The sequence below is a fragment of the Oncorhynchus mykiss genome, chromosome 16 (genome assembly GCF_013265735.2).
Source record: "Oncorhynchus mykiss isolate Arlee chromosome 16, USDA_OmykA_1.1, whole genome shotgun sequence".
NCBI lineage: Eukaryota > Metazoa > Chordata > Actinopteri > Salmoniformes > Salmonidae > Oncorhynchus > Oncorhynchus mykiss.
The window spans coordinates 51,267,655-51,294,060 of NC_048580.1; the positions used below are offsets into that span (position 1 = coordinate 51,267,655).

The following is a 26,406-nucleotide window of genomic DNA, read 5'->3' on the forward strand; positions in this document are numbered from 1 at the left end:
TAACACGTGTGTGAGTGAGGGGGGATTATAAAAGGTTTTACTCAGTGAACGTTATTTTTAAACACACGTAGCATTGTGCACTTGATCGATGTCTACTATAGTGGCCACTATAATGGAGCAAAAATAGAATGCATGTTTGTTTCATTCGATTTCTTCTTCAAGATGTGCAATATTTAGATGTGTGTGGTCATAAGCGTTCTATTATAAAGGCTGTCATGGCTAACTGAAATATTTAGTGGATTGTTTTTTCTCAAGACTTGTAAAGTCTAGGCTAGAAATTACATTGGATTGCTTTCTTTACATTTTTTACCTGTGAGTTAGGTTTACATTAACCACTTTATTTTACACACAGATTCTGATCATGTAGATAATATTTTTTGTTGTTTAATTAGTTAATCTGCATTTCCCCCAAGCAGGGATGAATGTTTTTTGCATATTTCACCAGTTGTCATCCCTGAATTTAGTTTAGTGAATGGTTTGTCCCAAATACAGTGCTTTTAGTTTTAGAAATATTTAGGACTAACTTATTCCTTGCCACCCACTCTGAAACTAACTGTCAACTTAAGTGTTGCAGTCATTTCAGTCGCTGTAGTACTGACATGTATAGTGTTGAGTCATCTGCATACATAGACACTCTGGCTTTACTCAAAGCCAGTGTCATCTCATTAGTAAAGATTTAAAAAAGTAAGGGGCCTAGTCAGCTGCCCTGGGGAACTCCTGATTCTACCTGGATTATGTTTGAGAGGCTTTCATTAAAGAACACTCTGTGTTATTATAGAGAGTGAACACTTTATCCATAATATGGCAGGGGGTGTAAAGAAAGAACACATACGTTTTCCCAGCAGCAGACTATGATCGATAATGTCAAAAGCTGTACTGAAGTCTAACAAAACAGCCTCCACAATCTTTTTATCATCAATTTCTCTCAGCCATTCATCAGTCATTTATGTAAGTGCTGTGCTTGTTGAATGCCCTTCCCTACAAGCATGCTGAAAGTTTGTTGTCAATTTGTTTACTGTAAAATAGCATTGTAACTGGCTGATTGGTTGGCTATTTGAGCCAGTAAAGGGGGCTCTACTATTCTTAGGTAGCGGAATTACTTTTGCTTCCCTCCTGGCCTGGGGGCACACAAATTCTTGTAGGCTTAAATTGAAAATATGGCAAATAGGAGTGGCAATATCGTCCGCTATAATCCTCAGTAATTTTCCATCCAAGTTGTTAGACCCCGGTGGCTTGTCATTGTAGATAGACAACAATCATTTCCCACCTCTTCCACACTCACTTTACGTAATTCAAAATTACAATGCTTGTCTTTCATAATTTGGTCAGATATACTTGGATGTGTAGTGTTGGTGTTTGTTACTGGCATGTCATGCCTACTGCCTACTTTCTACTTCTTTTTATTCAGTTTAGTCACATGATTTCTCAATTTGCAATACGTTTGCCAATCTGTTATGCAGGCAGACATTTTTGGCATTCCTTTTGCCTCATTCTTCTCAACCATAACATTTTTTAATTCCTCATCAATCCACGGTGATTTAACAGTTTTTACAGTCATTTTCTTAATGGGTGCATGCTTACTAGTAACTGAAATAAGCAATTTCATAAATCTTTCAAGTGCAGTGTATGTTTGCTCCTCATTATACACCACGGACCAACAAATATTCTTTACAACAACAAACTTCTTGTATGACCTCTTATATACTATATTTGGCTCAGCTTTTGGAACTTTGCTTTTCCTAGATATGGCTACTGTATTTTGATCACTACATCAGATTAGATTTGGATACAGCTTTCAAGCAAAACATTTTTTGAGAAGTGAGAACTTAGATATGGTCATTTTCACTTTTTTATACTTTCACTTTTTTTCATAGAATGTTTGTGGATGACGTAGAGTAAGCAATCTGTGAAAATTCTATTGTAATATAGAGTGTGAAAGTGGCTGTGTGTTTGGACAATTAATAGACACTGCAGTAAATTAAACCTAATAAAAACATCTGTCTTGTCCAGGATCGGACTATACAACGACCGGTGTGCAATATCCAATCAGAGCTACAGTAGGCCTATATGCATATAAGCCATTTGTCACATGGGCCTGCCATAATTAATTTTGAACTGGACTTAAGGCAGTAGCAACAGCTACTGAAAGCATTCACCAAAAGCCACAAAATACTCCTGAATGGATATCTGCAACTATGTAAATACCAAGGCAGTCCTCATACATTTGTTAACTTTACAGTCCTATTGATCAAACAACCATGAACACGTAGGCCATCTCTCCTTCAGTTGCGTATGCACATCAACAACAAGATCAACAACTTATGTTAGCCAGAGCGAGGTGAGCTACAATCTTAACAAGGGAACCATAGATAAATCCTCTCAAAGTTTTTCAGCTTGTGAAGAAACGTCCCCCTTTCAGGACTCTGTCTTTCAATGATAATTCGTAAAAATCCAAATAACTTCACAGATCTTCATTGTAAAGGGTTAAAAACACTGTTTCCCATGCTTGTTCAATGAACCATGAACAATTAATGAACATGCACCTGTGGAACAGTCGTTAAGACACTAACAGCTTACAGAGGCAAATAAGGTCACAGTTATGAACACATAGGACACTAAATAGGCCTTTCTAGTGACTCTGAAAAACACAAAAAGAAAGATGCCCAGGGTCCCTGCTCATCTGCATGAAAGTGCCTTAGGCATGCTGCAAGGAGGCATGAGGACTGCCAATGTGGCCAGGGCAATAAATTGCAATGTCTGTACTGTGAGATGCCTAAGACAGCGCTACAGGGAGACAGGACGGACAGCTGATCGTCCTCGCAGTGGCAGACCACTTGTTGCAACACCTGCACAGGATCGGTACATCCGAATATCACACATGCGGGACAGATACAGGATGGCAACAACAACTGCCCGAGTTACACCAGGAACGCACAATCCCTGCATCAGTGCTCAGACTGTCTGCAATAGGTTGAGAGAGGCTGAACTGAGGGCTTGTAGACAGTTGTAAGGCAGATCCTCACCAGACATCACCGGTAACAATGTCGCCTATGCGGACAAACCCACCGTCGCTGGACCAGACAGGACTGGCAAGAAGTGCTCTTCACTGACGAGTCGCAGTTTTATCTCACCAGGGGTGATGGTCGGATTTGCGTTTATCGTCGAAGGAATGAACGTTACACCGAGGCCTGTACTCTGGAGGGGGATCGAGGTGGAGGGTACGTCATGGTCTGGGGCGGTGTGTCACAGCATCATCGTACTGAGCTTGTTGTCATTGCAAGCAATCTCAATGCTGTGCGTTACAGGGAAGACATCCTCCTCCCTCATGTGGTACCCTTCCTGCAGGCTCATCCTGACATGACCCTCCAGCATGACAATGCCACCAGCCATACTGCTCGTTCTGTGCGTGATTTCCTGCAAGACAGGAATGTCAGTGTTTTGCCATGGCCAGCGAAGAGCCCGGATCTCAATCCCATTGAGCACGTCTGGGACCTGTTGGATCCGGGGGGTCGGGCTTGGGCCATTCCCCCCAGAAATGTCCTGGAACTTGCAGGTGCCTTGCTGGAAGAGTGGGGTAACATCTCACAGCAAGAACTGGAAAATCTGGGGCAGTCCATGAGGAGGAGATGCACTGCAGTACTTAGTATCTGGTGTGGCCAACAGCTGCATTCTATCAACACATCTCCTGTGCCACACACGCATCACGGACTCTAGATCATTGCTACTCTCCCTTCCAGGACGGCTACAAGGCCCTCCCCTGCCCTCCATTCGGCAAATCCGATCCCACCTCCTTTCTGCTCCTCCCCACCTATAGGCAGAAACTTAAGTAGGAAGCATCCGTGGTGAGGACTGTTCAGCATTGGTCTGACCAATCTGAATCTGTGCTTCAAGATTGTTTTGATCACGCGGACTGGAACATTTTCCGTGTCGCCTCTGAGAAAAATGTCTGACTTGGTGACTGGGTTCATCAGGAAGTGCATAGAGGATGTTGTTCCCACTGTGACGATTATCCAAACCAAAAACCGTGTATAGATAACAGCATTCGCGCAAGATTGAAAGTGCGAACCACTGCATTTAACCATGGCAAGGTGACTGGAAATATGGACGTGTAGAAACAGACCAGCTATGACCTCTGTAAGGCAATCCGAGGCAAAACGACAGTATAGGGTTGAGTTGCAATTCATCGACTCGGACGCAATAATTATGTGGCAGAAATTCCAGACAATCACGGATTATAAAGGGAAATCCAGCCACATCACATAACCCTAAGTCTCGCTTTGAGGAAAATAACATCGAACCGCCAACGCGAGCCCCCGTTACTAACAGGGACTATGTGCGCTCTCATTCTCCGTGGCCAACGTGAGTAAGTTGTTTAAGCCCGTTAACCCTCGCAAGGCTGCAGGCCCAGACGGCATCCCAAGCCGCATCCTCAGAGCATGTGCAGAGCAGCTGCAAGTCTGTTGTCCACACTTGCATAAAGATGTCCACCGTTGTTCCTGTACCCAAGAATGGGAGGGTAACTGAACTAAATTACTCTCCACCTGTAGCACTCACTTCTGTCATCTTAAAGTGCTTTGAAAGGCTAATTAAGGACCATATCACATCCACCTTAACCAACACCCTAGAGCCACTACAATTTGCATACCGACCCAACAGATCCACATATGACGCAATCATCATTGCACTGCACACTGCCCTATCCCAACTGGACAAGAGATGACAAATGCTGTTTATCAGCTACAGCTCAAAACCATAGTGCCCTCCAAACTCATCACTAAGCTCAGGACCCTGGGTCTGAACCCCGCCCTGGTCAATTGTTTTGTGTGATGACGATGGAGGCGGCTTATTGTAGAGAAATTAACATTCAATTCTCTGGCAGCAGCTCTGGTGGACATTCCTGCAGAGATCTGTGGCATTGTGTTGTGTGACAAAACTGGACATTTTAGAGCTGCCTGTTATTGTCCGCAGCACAAGGTGAACCTGTGTAATGAACATGCGGTTTAATCAGCTTCTTGATATGCCACACCTGTTAGCTGTAAACAAATTTGTGCCCAAAATTTGAGCGAAATAAGCTTTTTGTGCATATGGGAAATTTCTGGGATGATTTATTTCACCTCATGAAACATCGGACCACCACTTTACATGTTGCATTTATATTTTTTGTTCAGTGTATTATTAATGAACTCACTCACACACACACACAGACATTCACACACAGGGGGAAAAGTATGTGGCCACATTGAGAGAGAAGAGCGATTAGGTCCATCTCCAGGCCTTTTCAACACTCCTCATCTGCAGCAGACCGATAAGCCCTGGCAGGACTGCAGCATGAGCGAGAGAGAGGAACTAATCGCATGAACTCCTCCTGAAACCAACAAATTGGAGCAAACACAGAGAGGACATTTGTCCTCCACCAAATATTTGTAAGGTGAATTAAGTGCTTTGTGCGCTTTGCCTAAAGGGCACAGATCAGATACAAATGTTTCAGAGTGATGTAGTATGCTACCACTGCCCGTCTAAGGTTAAAGATATCAAAACCACTCACATGCCCCCTTCATCCAGATGAGAATAAAGTGGTTTATTTTTAAAAGGTTGCCTGCATGGAACCACAGAATCTAGAGAGATGGATCTGTAAATGCAGACTATTTCTAGTAAGTAAGAAATGGAATAAGTAAATGCAGGACCCCCCTTTCTTTGCATAGAAATATAATTACCCATATTGAGTATACACCTGATTCAACTTGTCAACTAATCATCAAGCCCTCAATGAGTTGAAAGAAGTGTGTTTGTCCAGGGCTACAACCAAAATGTGTGCTGTTGGGGTACTGGAGGACCAAGGTTGTCAAAATCATTCCACGGAGGGCCGAGTGTCTGCACGTTTTTGGTTTTTCCTTTCAATTAAGACCTAGACAACCAGATAAGGATAGTTCCTTAATGATTAGTGACCTTCATTCATCAATCAAGTACAAGGGTGGAGCGAAAACCCGCAGACACTCGGCCCGCCGTGGAATGAGTTTGACACGTGCCTTAGATCCACTACAACTTGCATACCGCCCCAACAGACCCACAGATCCACTGCACACTGCATTGCACATTGCCCTATCCCGTTTGGAAAAGAGGAATACCTATGTAAGAATGCTGTTAATCGACTACAGCCCAGCCTTCAACACCATAGTGCCCTCCAAGCTCATCACTAATCTCAAGGCCCTTGGTCTGAACTGAACCCCGCTCTGTGCAACTGGGTCCTAGACTTCCTGACAGGCCAACCCCAAGTGATGAAGGTAGGCAACAACATCTCCGCCATGCTGATCCTCAACACAGGGGCCCCACAATGGTGCATGCTCAGCCCCCTCCTGTACGCCATGTTAACCCTTGACTGCATGGCCATGCACATCTCAAACTCAATCATCAAGTTTGGTGACCTACACAACAGTGGTAGGCCTGATTATCAACAATGACGAGACCGCCTACAGGGAGGAAATGAGTGCCCTGGTGGAGTGGTGCCAGGAAAATAACGTCAACAAAACAAAGGAGTTGATTTTGGCCTTCAGGAGACAGCAGAGAGCGCATGCCCCTATCCACATAGTCAGCACTACAGTGGAGAGGGTGAAAAGCTACAAGTTCCTCGACGTGCACATCACTGATAAACTGAAATGATCCATCCGCAAAGTGTTGTGAAGGCGCAACAGCGCCTCTTCAACCTTAGGAGGCTGAAGAAATTCGGCTTGGCCCCTAAGACCCTCACAAACTTCTACAGATGCACCATTGAGCATCTTGTCGGGCTGTATCACCGCCTGCTACGTTAATTGCACTGTCCGTAATCTCACTTGTAAACTTTGTGAGAATATTATTTCTGCGTAACAGAGATTACACCGTCCACAACCGCAGGGCTCTCCAGAGGGTGGTGCGGTCAGCCTAACGCATCACCGGGGGCATGCTGCCTGCCCTCCAGGATATCTACAGCACCTGGTGTCACAAGAAGGACAAGAAGATCATCAAGGACCATCCATCTAGAAGGCAGAGACAGTAAAGGTGCATCAAAGCTGCTGGGACCAGCAGACTGTTAAATACCGTAAAACTTAAATTAATAGCCTGAGTGTTCATTTGCTTAAATCACTGGACACAACAGACATTTATTAGAGACAGGCTTTGATTTGAGCCAGGCGTCTATTAATACTCACATTTTGCTCATTTGCATACTTAATTGTTTAATTCCAGCATTCACTTCCAGTATTTTAAGCAATTTCTTATTTTCCTGCACTGTGTTATAATTTACTCACAGGGTCACGTTTATTTAGTCTTAATATACCTCTATTTTATTTTTTGGAGTCTGAATTATTTTATGTGACATCAAACATTAAACCTTGTAAACATTTCAAGGTAAACTTGTAAACAATTCATTTAGAGCGGGCGTTTATATAAACTTGTAAACAATTAATTTAGAGCGGGCGTTTATATAAACTTGTAAACAATTCATTTAGAGCGGGCGTTTATATAAACTTGTAAACAATTCATTTAGAGCGGGCGTTTATATAAACTTGTAAACAATTCATTTAGAGCGGGCGTTTATTTGAAACAGGTGTTTATTTTCTGAAATGTGTGCCATTGCCCGGATATTAAAAGGGACTGGCGGTTCATCTTCCAGCAGGACAATGACCCTAAGCATAGTGCTAAAGTAACACTTGAGTGGTTTAAGGGGAAACATTTAAATGTCTTGGAATGGCCTAGTCAAATCCCAGACCTCAATCCAATTGAACATTTGTAGTGCGACTTAAAGATTTCTGTACACCAGCAGAACCCATCCAACTTGAAGGAGCTGGAGCAGTTTTGCCTTGAAGAATGGGCAAAAATCCTAGTGGCTAGATGTGCCAAGCTTATAGCGACATACCCCAAGAGACTTGCAGCTGTAATTGATGCTAAAGGTGGCTCTACAAAGTATTGACTTTGGGGGCGTGAATAGTTATGCACGCACAAGCTCTGTTTTTTTGTCTTATTTCCTTATTGTTTCACAATAAAAAATATCTTGCGTCTTCAAAGTGGTAGGCATGTTGTGTAAATCAAATTATATAAACCCTCCCCAAATATATTTTAATTCCAGGTTGTAAGGCAACAAAATAGTAAAAATGCCACGGGGGTTAACACTTTCGCAAGCCACTGTATTTTGACAATGTTGTCGGAGTCGAAGATATTGCAGTTTACTCTAATCTTCTGCGTTGGTCATCAATTTTATTTTCCAAAGATTGCACGTTTGCTAGCAAAATGGAAGGTTTATTTTATTGCCTACGAATTCTCAGGCAGCCCGCCCTCTGGCCCCTTTTTCTCCGCCTTCTCTTCACTCAAATGACGGGGATCTGGGCCTGTTCCTGGGGAAGCAGTATATCACGTCAGGCTCATCGGACTCGTTAAAAGAAAAAAAGGATTCTGCCAGTCCGTGGTGAGTAATCGCAGTTCTGATGCCCAGAAGTTATTTTTGGTCATAAGAGACGGTAACAGGAACATTATTTACAAAATAAGTTACAAAAAACACAAAGAAACAAACAAAAAATTACAATTGGTTAGGAATATGTAAAACATCAGCCTTGTTCTCCGGCGCCATCTTGTCATGAAGTGTTCAATGACTAATGTTTACATACTGTTTTTCCCATTTGATATGTACTGTACCAAACATTAGGAACATCTTCCTAATATTGAGTCGCACACCCCCGTGCCCCCTTTTGCCCTCAGAACAGCCTAAATTTGTCGGGGCATGGGCTCTACAAGGTGTCGAAAGCGTGCCACAGGGTTGCTGGCCCACGTTGACTCCAATGCTTCCCACAGTTGTGTCAAGTTGGCGTGTGGTGGACCATTCTTGATACACACGGGAAACTGTTGAGCATGAAAAACCCAGCAGTGTTACAGTTTTTGACACAAACCAGTGCGCCTGGCCCCTACTACCATCCCCCTTTCAAAGGCACTTAAATCTTTTGTCTTGCCCATTCAACCTCTGAATGGTTTACATACAGAATCCATGTCTCAATTGTCTCAAGGCTTAAAAATCCTTCTTTAACCCATCTCCTCCCCTTAATCTACACCAATTTGAAGTGGATTTAACAAGTGACATCAGTATGGGATCATAGCTTTCACCTGGATTCACCTGGTCAGTCTGTCATTGAAAGAACAGAGTGTTCTTAATGTGTTGCATACTCCGTGTTCATATGAAGTGGCTAAAACAATATGTAAACATTATTAAAGTGACAGGGGAATGAATACTTTCTGAACGCACTATATATATGTATATATTATATACATACAGTACTAGTCAAACGTTTGGACACCTACTCATTCAAGGGTTTTTCTTTATTTTTTACTATTTTCTAAATTGTAGAATAGTAGTGAAGACATCAAAACTATGAAATAACACATATATATTTGCTCTGTTGGATCTTGAAACAAGCATTTTGCTGCACCTGCGATAACATCTGCAAAATGTGTGTACGCGACCAATAACATTTGATTTGATTTTAATAGAATTGAGCCCTCTGGCACTCTCTTTACAATTAGTCTCATCTCAACAGACGGCTTATAGCAGTTGCCCAACACAAGACATGCCTGAGCCTCCTCCAGAACAGAACGTTCAGAAAGAAATTTATTTGTGTAGAACAGATATTATTGTCTGTAATGTAGAATAGGGAATCATGTTCACGCTATTCATTCTATTTCTATCTGTAACGTGTAGTTTTCACATCACTAAATACATCCCTGCATTCCATTTCACAGGGACGACCCAACACTGTTTGCACTGCGAGGATGATTTTAAATTGTGTGGAATGAAAAATGACTCGGGAGGGTGAAAAGTACTGTTGTCGATGTCACCCAAAATTATTTCATTGGTCATAATTTGATGATAATCATGGTTATAGTTCATGAATAAGCATGATTAAACTGTTTGCCATTAGTTCACCACCCAGTCGTTTGTTGTGACAGTGATTACTCATTTGTACATGTAGGCTAGCCTACGTCTCAGGCCCTAGTGAGGACTATTATCAATAAAAGGAGAATTGGCTAGCGGGAATGCACTGAAAGAATGTAACGAATGTTTCGTGGAATGGCCATCCGGATAGCATTTATTACCAATCCAAGACATTTACCCAATATGTCTTTACTATATAATATCTGTGGAATTATAACTTATACAAAATGTGACGTTTATATTTATAATTCGGTCGGATTCCATTGTGGCAGTGGCGACATAACAAGATGGATTTCGGAGGAATCACAGAGGAGAAGGCAGAGACACCTCGGCCATTAATCTGCGCAATTGCGTCTGTCGGTGTCTGTTTGCATGGCAACCCTATCTCTTCGTTACTCACTGGGCCTCCCTATTATCAGCTGTTGATGAAAGAGTTGGAGCTCTGAAGGATGCCGAGCCGCGGAGAGTGGTTTTAATTCCCACTAAAAACTCCACAAGCCCACGGAGATGTGTCGTACTGTGATAAAGCCACTTAATTGCAATGCTCACACTTTATGAAGTACGCCACGGCCGCGGTGCATCATTTCCGAGCTCCACAGTAAAAAAGTGTCTGTAAAATTTAGACATTAGAAAAGTCACTTTCCCCAAAGTGGATGTTGCCAAACTCGAGTGAAATGCTCGAATTGTAGCAGAGAAAGACTGCATGCAACAATTTCATTAATTCTAACCTTTAGTTTTAATTAGAGCCTCAGTCATCTTCCTGTAATTCTACCTGGAATCTGCCAGACAGCATAACCGCCAATTACAAAACAATCTCTCTTTGAGGCCATTTTTGGGGGGGAAATGCGCTCTCTGCTATTGGCAGCGAATAGAAGGTCCGGCGAACCCTGCTTGGCATTGGCACTCACACTACTCCTCACAGTGAGCAATTGCTTCTCCCACTCTCCCATTACCAGGTGTGAAGCTTTGCTCGACAGCCCGGGCGACTCGACTGCCACACACAACTGCTGTAGCTCGGCACTAAATGAATTAATGTCTGCTCTCCACCAGAGGAGACCCTGGAATCAATCAACGTTCACCGTTGAGCACAACTCACCCTTTATCCGCCATGAGTGGGAAGCGAACATGGATTCCACTAGTTAAGCTCTCAAATTGGTGTCCGAGGAGGCAAAGTGTACTGAATGTTACCTGGAGGTAACCTGGAAGCTTGTGTTGACCGATTGGATCAACACAACATAAAGCTATTGTATTTAGTGAATATATTTTTCTAAATGAAATTAATGTTAGCTAAATTAATGTTAGCTAATAACACAGAAACAGCCAATAACACAGTCCGACAACACGGACATCAAAAACACGAGGTAAATAAATAAGTGAAGTAACACATGTTATATCAAAGTCCAGATCCCGTATCCCAAAATACAGCCCTTTTGAGAAATTGTTCAAATAAAGAGAACTGTGTTTACTCTTTCAAAATGGCGTCCTTTGGTTTTCTCTAGGATGTCCTGTAGACCAGAACAAACCCAACAAGCCCCAGTGTCTTCCTCCGTCACGCTCCCACATCATCTCACCGCCGGATGCCACAAGTGGCTTCACCGGGGGCAGCTTGTCCTCCAAGAGCATCCAACGACTCAGCGGTAGGACCCCCACACCTTTGTTTGTGTATGTGAACTTGTGTTTTTATCTGTGTGTGCTGTTGGTTGATTTACAGGGCGACGGTGGCGGTGTTATTCATGACTGTCTCATCCAGATCCATTATACATTCTGCCCTTTCTCTTCAGCTCTGAGACACTCAATTTGCAGCCTAATTGAGCCTGCCCAAGCATATCTGGTGGCTGGTCACACAGTGTTCAGCGCCTCACACACACCACAACAGAGGTGTGAAGAAGAATAATAATAACAGTTGAAAATAATAATACATTTCATTTTTATAACACTTTTCATTACAGTGTTATTCCAAAGCTCTACAAAATTTCAAACAATGATAAGAAAAACCACAAAAAAACAATAAACATCAAACATTTAGAATCAAGGCAGGAAATAGCAGTAGGAAGCTAGGAACTAAAGTAACTTTGCAGATTAGGACTGTAAGAAATACAGGCTGTGTTTTAAGACCTGTTTTAAAAGTTCTGATTGATGGAGTGGCTCTCAGATGATCAGGGAGAGCATTCCGTAGGCGAGGGGCAAGGGAGCAGAAAGCTCGGACCCCCATAGTGCAGCGACGTGTCTGAGGACTTGAAGCCATGGTGAGTTGCTGAAGCAGAGCTTGTGAGGTGGCTCATAGAAATTAGGTAGGCGGGACTCAATCCATTAAATGAATGTCCAACAAAACCGAAGAAATCCAGTCTACAAACACTGTATGAAAACAACTACACATACCTGATTCACACTAAAGGATTGACCTGACTCGTACTGTCCCGGCTTTTCTTTTCACATTGTTCTATGGTGGATGTGTAACCACGCCAGTATAGTACAGCTTGGCTTGGCTCGGTTTGCCCTATAGTGTGAATCAGGCCATGGTGTGTGCTTACGATAAGAAATGCACTTTATTTTATAGATGAATGTTATTGCAAATGACTTCCCAACAGAATGACTGTAGATCTGTTCAGTTAGTCGCTGAAGTACTACAGTTCCATTACTGTACCATTCTCTCCAAGCCTGTAGTGAATACCTACTACCCGGGGACTATCCAGCAAAGTGATTGGCAGATCGCTGACGCCATTCTGATAAGGAGGAATGCGAAGAAGTGCCGGGAGAGATGGAGATTGTGTGGGAAGTGGTAGAGAGACTTGGAGAGAGACAGAAGGGGGAGAGGGATGGAGAGGTAACGATAACAATGGAGAGGCGTGTAGAGAGAGAAGGGGAGAGGGAAAGAGAGAGGGTAAGAGAGACCGAGAGGGAGAGATGGATAAGAGAGGGAGAGGCCAAGAGAGAGATAGAGGGGGAGATATCCCCCTGGTGAGTTATCAGTGAGTGGGAGCAGAGCCTCCACTATTCTAGAAGGGCTTTAGATGAGAAACAGTACTTGAGGCCCCCTTCCTTTGATCCTCCACTTACTTTATCTCTCTCTTTTATATTATTGGGCTGCTCCCCTCCTCCCCTTCCTTGGTTCCCAGATTATTTGTGGGCTGATATCAGTCAGATGTTTATCTTCCAATTGGTTCAGGGTGCTGTCTTAATGCATACTCAATCCCATCAGCATCATTACAGTAAGTGCTGTGTTGGCAACATCTGACAAAACAAATAAATACGGTATGTATGGCTCGTGGTTCTCATGGTCGTTACTAGGTCTCTTCTCTGTCTACGGCTGATGGCTACAAAGATACTTTTCATTACAACAGTGGTCACTATAACTCTGGAGAGCCACAGGGTGTGTACACTGATGTTTCAGCCTAGCACTAAAAAGCTGACGGACACCAAAAAATGTTGGTAGAGGTGCTGACTAACGGAGTAGTAAACTAAAGAATGCTCCCAACAAGTTAATGGGTCAATGCAGATCAAAATAATTGTTTGTTGATGTGTTCCAGTAAGGTTGTGATTGCATTGCGGTAAGGTTGTTAATATTGTGAGTGCGTTGCAGTAAGGCTGTTAATGCGTTGCTGTAAGATTGCCTGTTGTGAATGTGTTGCAGTGCGTAACGCAGCGCGGGCCCAGAGGCTGGTGGAGCTGGACGGGGACCTGGTGCCGTTGCTCCAGAGCCATATGAAGGAGGGCGGTGGGACGCCCTGCACTAACACCCCCTGGTGGGGCGAGACCGACGACGTACGCCAGCGCAAACTCAATCGCATGGTGGCCGTGCGGCAGCACGAGGGGGGACAAGATGGCACCGGCAGCGAGGTCAAGACGAAGGTCACGGTAAAGTCAACAACATGGCCACCTGGCTCTCTACTAAGAAGCCCACTTGGCCTTCTCCCCTTCCCCCAAAGTCATTTTAAAGACATCAATGTACAGCAAAACTTTAGACGTCACTGCAGAACACACGCCATACAAATATGGCCACATGCAGCTGTAGGGACTTACAGGGCCAAAATTCTTCTAACATTCACATCAATGTAGCAGCAGAACACTCATATCCCAATACCCGAACATATAAGTACAAAAGTTGGCAAACAACGTAGCAATGCAACAGACAGATCAAACAGCCAGGTAGCCTATAGCCTACTATCTATGGTGCTGAAATGGACAAGGGGATGGTTAACTCAAAGCATTTTAGACGTCACTGTTTAACACTCACCATACGCATATGCCCATACTCAGCTGTAGGGTTGCACTTTTTGGGGAATATTCAGAGGTGGAAACGTTCTGTGGGAATTAATGGAAATATATGCAAATTAATATTAATACCATTTAAATTTAGATGTTTTTTGCATTGTATATATTTACCATATCATGTGGAGACAGAACCATAAACCTTTTACCTTATCATAAGTAGACATCATTGCAAATGATTAAATCATTCCAATGGAAATCAAAAAAACGATTTCGTTACGACTTGAACTCCAATTAAATTAGTTGACTCTTCACATGGGATGATTTCACTGAACAACAAAAGAAAGGGAATATTGAATGATCCCCAATGAGCCATCGCATCTCCCAAAAAAACATTTTCAACATAAATCTCTAAAATGATAGTCTAGAAACTAAAGATTTGGTTGTCTTCCTCTCAGGCTTCCATGTCTTCTTCCTGGACCTTCTCAATGTCCACCTCTTGAACATCAGACTCTGAGGCCTCATCTTCACAGTCACTTTCCAACCTTGTTGAGGATGGCTCGTTGTCAGGGTCAAAAAGCCTCAAATTTGCCCGGATGGCCACCAATTTTTCAACCCTTGTATTGGTCAGCCTGTTGCGTGCTTTGGTGTGTATGTTCTCAAATAAGGACCCGTTGCGCTCCGAGGCGACTGATGTTGGTGGGATTTGGAGGATGATGAAGGAAATAGGGGAAAAGAGCCTCAGATCCACAGTCCCTTCCACCAGATCAAATCAAAATGTATTTGTCACATACACATGGTTAGCAGATGTTAATGCGAGTGTAGTGAAATGCTTGTGCTTCCAGTTCCGACCATGCAGTTATATCTAACAAGTAATCTAACAATTTCACAACAACTACCTTATACACACAAGTTGTAAATGAATGAATAAGAATATGTACATAAAAATATATGAATGAGCGATGGCCAAACGGCATAGGCAAGATGCAGTAGATGGTATAGAGTACAGTATATACACTGCTCAAAAAAATAAAGGGAACACTTAAACAACACAATGTAACTCCAAGTCAATCACACTTCTGTGAAATCAAACTGTCCACTTAGGAAGCAACACTGATTGACAATAAATTTCACATGCTGTTGTGCAAATGGAAAAGACTACAGGTGGAAATTATAGGCATTTAGCAATACACCCCCAATAAAGGAAAGTTTGTGTAAATGTGAATTGAATGTAGGAGAATATAACACAATAGATCTGGTTTAGATAATACAATAGTCTTTTTTAATCTTTTTATGGTTGTATCATCTTTAAAATTAACAAGATAAAACATACATTCAGATAGGATGGTGTGGACAATTTCAGTGAAAAACATGAGGGCAACAGTACTTATGCAAAGTTTCAGAATGATAACTTCCAAAATGAGTGTGCTACATGACACGTATCATGAAGTCACCCAGGTGTCCCACACAAGTAGCCCAAATGTGGCCAAATTGGTGAAGTTATACATTTTGAATGGAATAACTATATACAAAATACCAAAATGGTATTCTAACACCCCCCCCCCCCAAAAAAATGGAGAAAAACATGAAAAAAATAACAAACAAAATAACACTTTCAATATTTGGAAGACCCTCAGTCCTCTACACAATATTATGCTGCTGATGCCAGGTGCCATAGCACATCCATGCCTGCAGAAATACATTTGGGCAGATGAACACCACTCGTGGCAGGAGCTGGATGAACCAGCTTCAGTGGGGGATGGACACCTTGGCAATGGGGGCTCCCATTTGGAGTCAGTGTCACTGTGAAAGAAAATGTTCAGTTAGAATAGTTTCACATATGAGCCCTGTATCAACAGGTATAATAAACAGATATATGCGCAGAGAGGTTAAGCAGTTAAACAATTCCTTTGTAAGACAAATGTTTTACAATGAAACATGTATGGAAACAGGTGTATTAACACTCCTCATTTAGAAGGCTCAAGCAAGCTAAAACCCACATGGTAGCAAAAACTAACTTGCAGCAATTGTTAACAAGTTAGAAATGATTTAAACACACTTTGCTGTAGGCTACTATTTACTACTAACAAAAAAATAATGTATGTCGTATAAAAAAGTTTCACCCCACCCTGTATTGTAATCAAAACAGAAAGCATGTACTCCTTGGCTCAGACAGTGTATTAATGTGGGCTCAATAGCATCTCATTAGTTTGCAAGATCTTGAGAATCAGCTGTAAATGTGATGGAGGAAATGCACTGTGCATGTGATGGAAGAATGCACTGTTCATGCAAAGGGTTGCAATTCCATTGAATTTGGGATAGTTTAACCAAAATATGCCACAAGACCTAGAATTGCCTTGTGTATCCCACAAAAAAGGTTCACTGTTATAAGCTAACTTTATTGATTCAATTCTGCAAAATTCCCAGGCTTAACTTCCCATGGAATATTTACTGGAAATTTACCGGAAAGTTTCCGACCCTTTGCAACCCTACTCAGCTTTGGGGCTTACCCAAACTTCGTATATCTTCAAATAAAATACATCAGAACACACATCAGAATGTATAGGTTTCCTGCCTTTGTGATAATATCAAGAGCATATTCAGATTAACTTCACAGAACCAGTTCATAGAAAATATTTGCCTACCTTAGTTTTCCAAAACCTCCCACAAGACAGCCATTCCCTCATGCGTCTTCTCCCCCATTCGTATTTTGCTCTTGGTGTCTGTGCCACATCTGTGTCCTTTAGCAATCCATGACCTCACTTAGGGGACTGGGTTGAATTTAGTCAGGGGGGGCAATAAGTAGTCCTGATATGGTGGAGGTGTACAGGGAGGCACGGGTTGAGGTACAAATCAGGTTGTTTTAAAAAAATCCCCACTCGCGTTCTTCACTGCTGACCGCCACCAACAGGTATTTCAGTCCACCTGGAATATCTCCTTTACCATTGGTGTCCCTGTACTGTCTGTATGCCTGTATGACTGTGCATGAACTGTCAATGCCAAACCGCTGGCAGAGAGATTCTGAGGACTTAGTTTATTTGTCATGTCTGAGGCAGAGGTGGTTACTGTACACTCCACCTGGTCTTTTGCAAGTTTCATCCCTCCAGTCTTTTCCAGACCCAAGCTCCCTACTTTATTGCATGTTGCACAGCCCAGCCTCGTATTTTACACGACAAGCCAAGTTGCTTGCTTGGTTTGCTTGCGCTTGAACTGAGCCTCCAAATTGAACCTGCTCCGGGCACTTCGTCCTCCCCTCCCCCTCTCGCGCCAAATCTGTCTCGCTAGTAGGTCTACTAGCTAGTGGAGGTGCCAGTGGTGATGCAGAATTAGCAGCGATGTTAGCTATCTAAAGAATGGCGCCATCATGAACAGCTTCCTCACTCCTCTCTGACAGTTCTCTGGCTCGTTTCAGGTTAGATGCTTCACCATCTTTCTCTGGATTTTTGGACTTGACAAATGTCATCAACCTAGATTGCCTTTTCTTATCCTTTTTTATTCTTACCAAGGTGACTATCACACGTTTCAAATTCAGAATTATCAGTAGATAAGGGAGACAGCTAGCTAGCCTAGGCTACGCGATGTGACCACCACTTAACCTTTTTGGGATAGGGGGCAGCATTTCACTTTTGGATGAATAACGTGCCCAGAGTGAACTGCCTCCTACTCTGTCCCAGATGCTAATATATGCATATTATTAGTATTGGATAGAAAAGACTCCGAAGTTTCTAAATCTGTTTGAATTATGTCTGTGAGAATAACATAACTCATATGGCAGGCAAAAACCTGAGAAGAAGTCCAAACAGGAAGTGAGGTTGGTCGATTTTCAACCCAGTCCCTATTGAATTCACAGTGAGATGTGGATGCAGTTGCACTTCCTAGGGCTTCCACTAGATGTCAACCGTCTTTAGAAACTGGTTTGAGGATTCTAGTATAAAGGAGTCAGTGGTCTGGCAGGGTGTCTCAGGCTTGTGACGCGCGCTCCTGACAGAGTTTGCTCTCGTTCCAGTGCTTTTCTTCAGACAATGAAATTCTCCGGTTGGAACCTTATTGATGATTTATGTTAAAAACATCCTAAAGATTGATTCCATACATTGTTTGGCTTGTTTCTACGACCTGTAACGGAACTTTTTGAGTTTTTGTCTGGACGAAGTGCTCGCGCCTCATGAAGATGGATTACTGGGCTGAACACGCTAACAACAAGTGGCTAAATGATGGACTTTATGGAACTTTATGGAACAAATCAGTCATTTATTGTCGAACTGGGAGTGCCTTCTGATGAAGATCAACAAAGGTACGTGAATATTTATAGTGTCTGTTGACTCCAAAATGGCGGATATTTCTTTGGCTGGATTGGGCTCTGAGCACCGTTCTCAGATGATGCTTTTTCTGTAAAGGTTTTTTTGAAATCTGACACAGTGGTTGCATTAAGGAGAAGTCTATCTTTAATTCTGTGAATAACACTTGTATCTTTAATCAATGTTTATTATGAGTATTTCTGCAAAATCACCAGATGTTTTGGAATCAAAACATTACTGCATGTAACGCGCCAATGTAAACTGAGATTTTTGGATATAAATATGCACATTATCGAACAAAACATACATGTATTGTGTAACATGATGTCCTATGAGTGTCATCTGATGAAGATCATCAAAGGTTAGTGATTGATTTTATCTATATTTCTGCTTTTTGTGACTCCTATCTTTGGCTGGAAAAATGGCTGTGTTTTTTTCACTTGGCTATGACCTAACATAATCATATGTTGTGCTTTCGCTGTAAAGCATTTTCGAAATCGGAGACGATGGGTAGATTAACAAGATGTTTATCTTTAATTTGCTGTATTGGACTTGTTAATGTGTGAAAGTTACATATTTCTAAAAAATATTTTAGAATTTTGCGCGCTGCCTTTTCACCGGAATGTTGTCGAGGGGTTTTGCTAGGTTAAACCTGTTTCAAGATCAGTTACTTACCAGGCCGGCCTACCCCATAACCTGTATGTACAAAGAAGAGATCATGTCTGAAATCAGTGTGGCAGGATAGGATGATTACACAGTAGTATCATCACACTTTTACGTGAAGGTTTTCTTGGGGGGGCTGGAGAAATAATGAATAGACAATTGATTTAACTCTGATCGCTTGTATTATAATGTTTACAGTACAAACAGTGAGACAATAAATTAATCATGCTGCGAGAGGTACCGGATCTGGGCAAATGAGTGCCAGTACAAACAAAGTCAAATATGAGAGGTGCCGGCGGTGCCGGCAGATCCAGCTCAAATAAAGCACTAATTCTATGGTCTCTCCACTTCTTTTACCTTCAGGGCCGCCGAGCAGAGCGTGCCCAGTTGGCGCGGGACCTGCGCCTGATGCATGCCTACAGGGAACGCAGTAAGGCAGAAGGGATCACCCACATCCTGAGCCAGGCCATCACCATACACCACACCCTCTACGCCACGCTGGGCACCGCCGAGTACCTGGAGTACGTTCTCCGCAACCCCTTCAACACCCCACAGACTGTCACCATCTATAGCGAAGACCCCGAGCTCAGGTATGCAGGGGAAGGGATGCTGGGGGGAGTGGAGTGTGTGTGTGGGGTGTGGTGTTTGTTAGAGTTTGTGTGTGCCTGGTGTTATATTGGGGGGGGGGTTGAGAGAGAGAAATAATATTGTAAACAATTGTATTTAAGCATGCTGCAAAATACCATCAGACTTCGTTTATATTCAGTTTATATTAGTTTATATTCAGAATCAGACTTTGTTTATATTCCACAGCACGTTTAACCAGGAGAGAACAGGTGAAGTCTTACACTGGCTATCAGTTGCCCTTGAACCAGATACATAGATAATGCTGGAGAAATACAGTCTCTCTCTCCCTCCTCCCCATAACCCATTATTTCACACGCAGACACACTAACCACCACCCACACATATCCCACTACACACACCCCACACTCCCCCACCATAGTCTCCCATTATGGATTCTTCTCAGATCTGCATGGTGTTGGATGGATAAGCGTTCTTCATGTTGATAAACAGAAGAGGGAGAACTGGAGGAGAGTAGCGGTGTGATGGGGGAATGAATCATTATAGCATTAGCACCGGCCAGTAGGCTCTCCGGATCTAATTGGGGATCAGGAAACACCAGAGCTGTGCTACGGATCTGCAAGCTTTCCTATCCCTGGCCGCTTAAAGGGCTGCGTGCCAACGTTAACCACCAGATATGACACACTGCCGCTGCCGACATGTTTAACACAGAACCGGCTGCCGTCTCTCGAAGAGGCATTAGAGAGTAAACAGTGAGACATTGAGGTCTTTTCTATCAAATCATAGATGCTTACTATTATACTATTACCATTTTCACACGACTGAGCCAAACTGAGATGTGTTGGCCTGGTTACACATCTACAATAGTTGGAACGGAAAAAAATATATCTTAGCCAGCACAGGGTTGACCCTGTATTATTAACCATCTGTGTCATCTTTCTCTCTTCTCTTTCTCTCTCTTTCTCTTTGTGTGTCTCTCTCTCTCTCTCTTCTCTTTCTCTCTCTGTGTGTGTCTCTCTCCCTCTCTCTTCTCTATCTCTCTCTGTGTGTGTCTCTCGCTCTTTCTCTCTCTGTGTGTGTCTCTCGCTCTCTCTCTCCTCTTTCTCTCTCTGTGTGTGTGTGTGTGTCTTGTTCTCTCTTTCTCCACTCCTGATGCCCTTTCATTCCCTACTGAAACACGCATACACATACATTTTTTAAAATACTTTTTGAAAAGGTGTGTGTGCGTGTGAAGTTTTGTTCTCTAATTAGCTACCAGACTGGAGAATGGGAAATTGTAGTAGTAAGAGCTCATTGAAATGGTCGACTAGCTCCAGCCTTTATTTAGAAGGTGGGGTTTTGGAGAAAATTCATACATTTTTCGTCGTCTATTGAGAAATGTCCCTTCTCCATGCCTGGAGGTTGAGCCTTTGAAGTTAAAAGGAGCCCCCTTTTCCTTTATGTATTTGCACATTAAATTTGTGTACTCAAAGAAAATAACTTCTCTATACCGCCCAGTCTGTTACTTTTTTGTTCCCCAAGATCTCTCCCCGGGAATCCATTTCGTGAAGAGGTTTGAAGATTTACAATGACTTGCCTACCGTTTACCAATCAGGCCGTATGTAATTGAAAGAAGAGCAGTGTACCGATAAACGGTTGGCCTTTGGAGGTGTGACCCGACTGCTGACCAGCGAGGATGCTCCTCTCTTTTTTCTTCTTCTCATCTCTCTGTCTCTCCTTTATCTTACCTTTCCATCTCTCTCTCCCTATATTCTCCCCCCCCCCCATCCCTTTCTCTTTTAACAGTGTTCTCTCTCACTCCCCTTTGTCTGTTCAGTGTCATAACGGACTGTGACGAGTGGAGGTATTTCAAGACACTGACCAAAACCTTAACCCCCCTGGAGGAGGGCATGTTCCACCTCAAAGAGGGCACGCTTGCCCCCCAGGTGTACCTGCGGCCCAAGGAGAGTGTGCACGTCCCCCTCAAATACCAGACCTTCGTCTCAGACAACTCTGTGGTTCCCCAGGTAACCTAATGTGTCGCCATGACAACCCTGACAGTCAGACGTTAGAACACAGGCTTTAGTTCATCAGTTCGCCCAGGGATATTAGCCAGAGCCTGACTTCTATTACTAGGGTGAGAAAATGCAAATATAGGGTAAATATAATAGGATTAATGCCATGTGATTGGGTTAACGTCATTGAGCGTTTAGGTTAACAATACCAAGTTAGAGTTTCTTGTCCGCACATCTTATCGGCTGCTACGTCTTTCTCTGTCCCTACAGATTGTACACTGGTGCTTTACAGTTTTATAACCTGCTGTACATTCCCAGTTGTCTTGGTCGATTTAAAAGATGTATACATGTATTATTTATGTGATTGTTTATCTACGTCTTGCAGGGGCCGAGTCTCATACCCAGTGGCAGAAGTACTCAGGTGGCCAAGAAACATCTGTCCAATACTGTGCTGGCCAAGTCAATCAAGGTATACATGGACAACCCAACCTCTGGATAAAAACATGTCCAGGGGTTGTTTTTTTGCATTGGGATGAATGCGGTCTCTGTTTTAAAGGATTTCCAGTGTGCCGTGTGAGGGAATATTGTGTGTGCCTTAGAGTACCATATGATAATTATTTATATTCACTGTTTATTTCCTTTTGTATAGTTGAAGAATCCTATTTTGTGTCTCTGGAGGCTGGGAATATGCTAGCTAGTGTTTGTATTTGTGATACGTCACAGATGTTCGCTTCCCATGATTATAAATAAACCTCTCACAAACTAGATTATTTATAAACCTTGTCAATCTTAAGTTTGAACTTGTTTTAGAGATACATCTCCGACTTTACCTGTATTCCTGCCTTCCTCAATTAAGTTTAGTTAAGCCTGGTTTAGTGTTTACCACATGGTGTCCATCAAATGTTTATTTGGTCTCACTTTAAAGTACTGTAAGTGTCTCAAATACCTATATGTTTACATGGTACTGTAGTTCCATAGACACTTGCATTGTTATAACAGTTTGGGACAAGTAGGTTTTGCTGCACTTGATTGCCTGACGCATTGGAATAAATGGAATAGTGCAAACCCTGTCATTGGGCACTCCATGCACACTCAACCAAATGCTCAACGTTTTTGGATAAGAACTAAGGTAACACTACCTAAAGCCTGCAGGTATATAATGCTTTATAACTTGTGCCAACAACCCTCTTTTGACCTACACTATCAATTCTGGAATCGGCTGGACTTATGCCCAATAGTACCTGCTAAACACGTTATGATAACATATGCCAACCCAATCTATCATCACATTCAGTATATTGTTAAAGCGAGACTCTCAAACACAGTCAAGCCTGACTTTAAACACCATTGTGTGCCCCCGATTACCTACAGGCCCAAGTTTCTGTCCCCCTTTGATGATGCGTCTGAAAGTGCTGTGGGTTGTGTTAGTGTTGGCCTGCTGACAGCTGTTGGGGTTGTGTGTCAGTTTCACTGGGACAGTGGGTTAAATGGAAACTGACCTCTGACAGACAGAAATCCTTCTCACAGCAGCAGTACTGTGTGTGTGCATGCATGTGTGATAACGCAAATGAGAGGTCCTGTCTTTGCATTCTATAACAATGTGTATCAATACCAGACTTGGGTTCAAATAGTATATGTTTTAAGTTTATTGTAACTGTATCAAGACTGCTATACATAAAGCATCCTCCTCTACCTTAAATTGTTACCTTGAGTTGTCTATGTGGGCCAGTAGTGACAGCATCCACGATAATCCGTTGTTTACTATCGCTACAGGCAACAGTAAGCATTATTATTTTTCAATATGAAATCTCCACTTTCCTTTGTCGTCCACCCTTCCCTCTCCCCAACCCTACTCGCAGGTGACATTCAGGGCAGAGGATGGTAAGCCGCTGGCCATCTGCCAGGTGAGCGTGGAGCCCACCCCTCACGTCATTGACCAGACATTCCGCTTCTACCAGCCAGAGTTGTCCTTTCTGAAGAAGGCCCTGCGCCTTCCCTCCTGGGAGAGAATGCCAGGTGCCCACTATTAGCCCCATTAGCCTAGCTACACACACACACACACAAACACACACAAATAGACAGACATGCTAACACACACACAATGCAATTGCAGACACTCACACATACTGTACATACACACACACACACACAAACACAGAGAAAGATGCAGTCACAGACATACACACAAACACACACAAACGCACACACACACACTCGTCACCAGTTGTCCACTAAATGCTCAGTTTGTTCTCTCTCCCTCTCTTTTATCCCCCTCTATCTCTCTCCCTCTACAATGTTCTCTCTCTCTCTGTCTGGCGTGTTGGCCCGGCCGGGGCCACCAGTTGGAGACACAGATGCTGGGTCTCAGATCTCAGTGCGCTGCAGTGACCCCAACGTCATCTGTGAAACAAAGATGTTGGTAAGAGAATGAATGGAATAATTTGCTCTGATAATCGGGCCAGCACTGAAACTGGGGTGTGTGAGTTAATTACGGCGGCAGCTCTCACTCCATTTCCCGGGGGCAACCTCAGGGGGTTCACATTTCTATCTATCCCAGCACTAATCATCTGTTCACCGAGCCCTTGATTAGTTTAATCTAAATTGTTAGTGCTGGGATGAAACGGAAAGGTGTTCCCCGAGGAATGGATACTAAATTATGGAACTGATTTGCTAAGGAAAACTAAAATGTGCAAGGTTTCAGAATTCAAAAAGAGGCTAACTGCTGTGTTTCGAAGACATTTGTAATTGCATAACATGGGTATCGGCCACTGAAAACATTCCACGAAAGAGTGGATTTCCACTAAATGCTTCAATAAACCTCAATGTGATTTCTCTTTGACAGGCACAAGGGGAGCCTCAAGATGTGTATTTAAAAGTGCCGGGCAGTCCGAGCCCTCAAATCCGAAAGTTCTTCGTCACAGTGTTCACGTATGTATCCTACATAAGCACACACACACACGACACATGCACACATAGATGCACTACATGTCGACACCTGCTCGTTGAACATCTCATTACAAAAATTATGGGCATTAGTATGGAGTTGGTCCCCCCTTTGCTGCTATAACAGCCTCCGTTCTTCTGGGAAGGCTTTCCACTAGATGTCGGAACATTGCTGCGGAGACTTGTTTCCATTCAGCCACGAGCATTAGTGAGGTCGGGCACTGATGTTGGACGATTAGGCCTGGCTTGCAGTTGGCGTTCCAATTCATCCCAATGTGTTCGATGCGGTTGAGGTCAGGGCTCTGTGCAGGTCAGTCAAGTTCTTCCACACCGGTCTCAACAAACCATTTCTGTATGGACCTCGCTTTGTGCACAGGGGCATTGTCATGCTGAAACAAGAAAGGGCCTTCCCCAAACTGTTTCCACAAACGTAGAAGCACAGAATTGTCTAGAATGTCATTGTATGCTGAAGATGGCCCTTCAATGGAACTAAGGGGCCTAGCCCGAACCATGAAAAACAGTCCACGACCATTATTCCTCCCCCACCATACACTATATATACAAAAGCATGTGGACACCCCTTCAAATGAGTGGATTTGTCTATTTCAGAACAGATCTCACATCTCATAACAGATTTGTAATGTTGTTCTTCTTGGTAATGTTGGGTTTTTGAGCTAGTGCCCAATAGATTCTCATTCACTCCTTGAAGGAGAGCGTTCTTTGTCCCAGAATCGCCCAGAATGCACCGCGCGGCCCATTGACGTAGGATGGGCAACATTTATTTCCTTTTATCCTGACTTGTCCTTTAGTAGTAGTTTCTTTGCAGCTAATTCGACCATGAATGCCCGATTCACGCAGTCTGCTCTGAACAGTTGATGTTGAGATGTGTCTGTTACTTGAACTCTGTGCAGCATTTATTTGGGCTTCGATCTGTGTTGCAGTTAACTCTAATGAACTTATCCTCATGAGAGCCAGTTTCATCATAGCACTTAGTGGTTATTGTGTTTGCACTTGAAGAAACTTTCAAAGTCCTTGAAATGTTCCGTATTGACTGACCTTCATGTCTTAAAGTAATGATGGACTGTCGTTTCTCTTTGCTTATTTGAGTTGTATAATATGGACTTGGTCTGTTACCAAATAGGGTTATCTTCTTTATACCACCCATAACTTGTCATAACACAACTGATTGGCTCAAACGCATTAAGAAGGAAAGAAATTCCACAAATTAACACAAATTAACTTTTAACAAGGCACACCTGTTAACTGAAATGCATTCCACCTCATGAGCTGGTTAAGAGAATGCCAAGAGTGTGCAAATTTGTCATCAAGGCAAAGTTTAAATACTCACTTTTTTGGTTACTACATGATTCCATGTGTTATTTCATAGTTTTGATGTCTTCACTATTATTATTCAATGTAGAAAATAGTAAAAATAAAGAAAAGCCCTGGACTGGGTAGGTATGTCCTAACTTTTGACTGGTACTGTATCTGTCATTCTCATTGAAAGCAAGTCTAAGGAGCTGTATATATGTTCTATGTGCACTATTTCTATGCTTCCCATGAAGTTTCATTTTTGCGTCTCTTAATTTCATTTTTTTTACACCAGCTTCAAACAGCTGAAAATAAAATATTTTTGGTTATAGAAAATATATTTAACAGCGGTTTAGATGGTACAATGATTCTTTACTCTATACTTCCTTGTTTTGTCAAATAAACTGAAATGAGGCAAACCATTTAGAATTTTTCAACCAGGAAATGGTAGAGTGAT

At 42.7% G+C, this 26,406-nt stretch overlaps 1 protein-coding gene across 2 annotated transcripts in view; it reads left to right on the forward strand.

Moving 5' to 3' along the window:
- nphp4 (nephronophthisis 4) overlaps positions 1–26,406 on the forward strand; it is a 191,862-nt gene that overhangs the window by 148,677 nt on the left and 16,779 nt on the right. For both annotated transcript variants that reach the window (XM_036947178.1, XM_036947179.1), the window contains 8 exons: positions 11,449–11,586; positions 13,581–13,804; positions 19,480–19,706; positions 21,518–21,707; positions 22,081–22,164; positions 23,555–23,711; positions 24,038–24,114; positions 24,538–24,623. In XM_036947178.1, the coding sequence (XP_036803073.1) occupies positions 11,449–11,586; positions 13,581–13,804; positions 19,480–19,706; positions 21,518–21,707; positions 22,081–22,164; positions 23,555–23,711; positions 24,038–24,114; positions 24,538–24,623 (1,183 nt within the window). The remainder of the gene's footprint in view (positions 1–11,448; positions 11,587–13,580; positions 13,805–19,479; positions 19,707–21,517; positions 21,708–22,080; positions 22,165–23,554; positions 23,712–24,037; positions 24,115–24,537; positions 24,624–26,406) is intronic.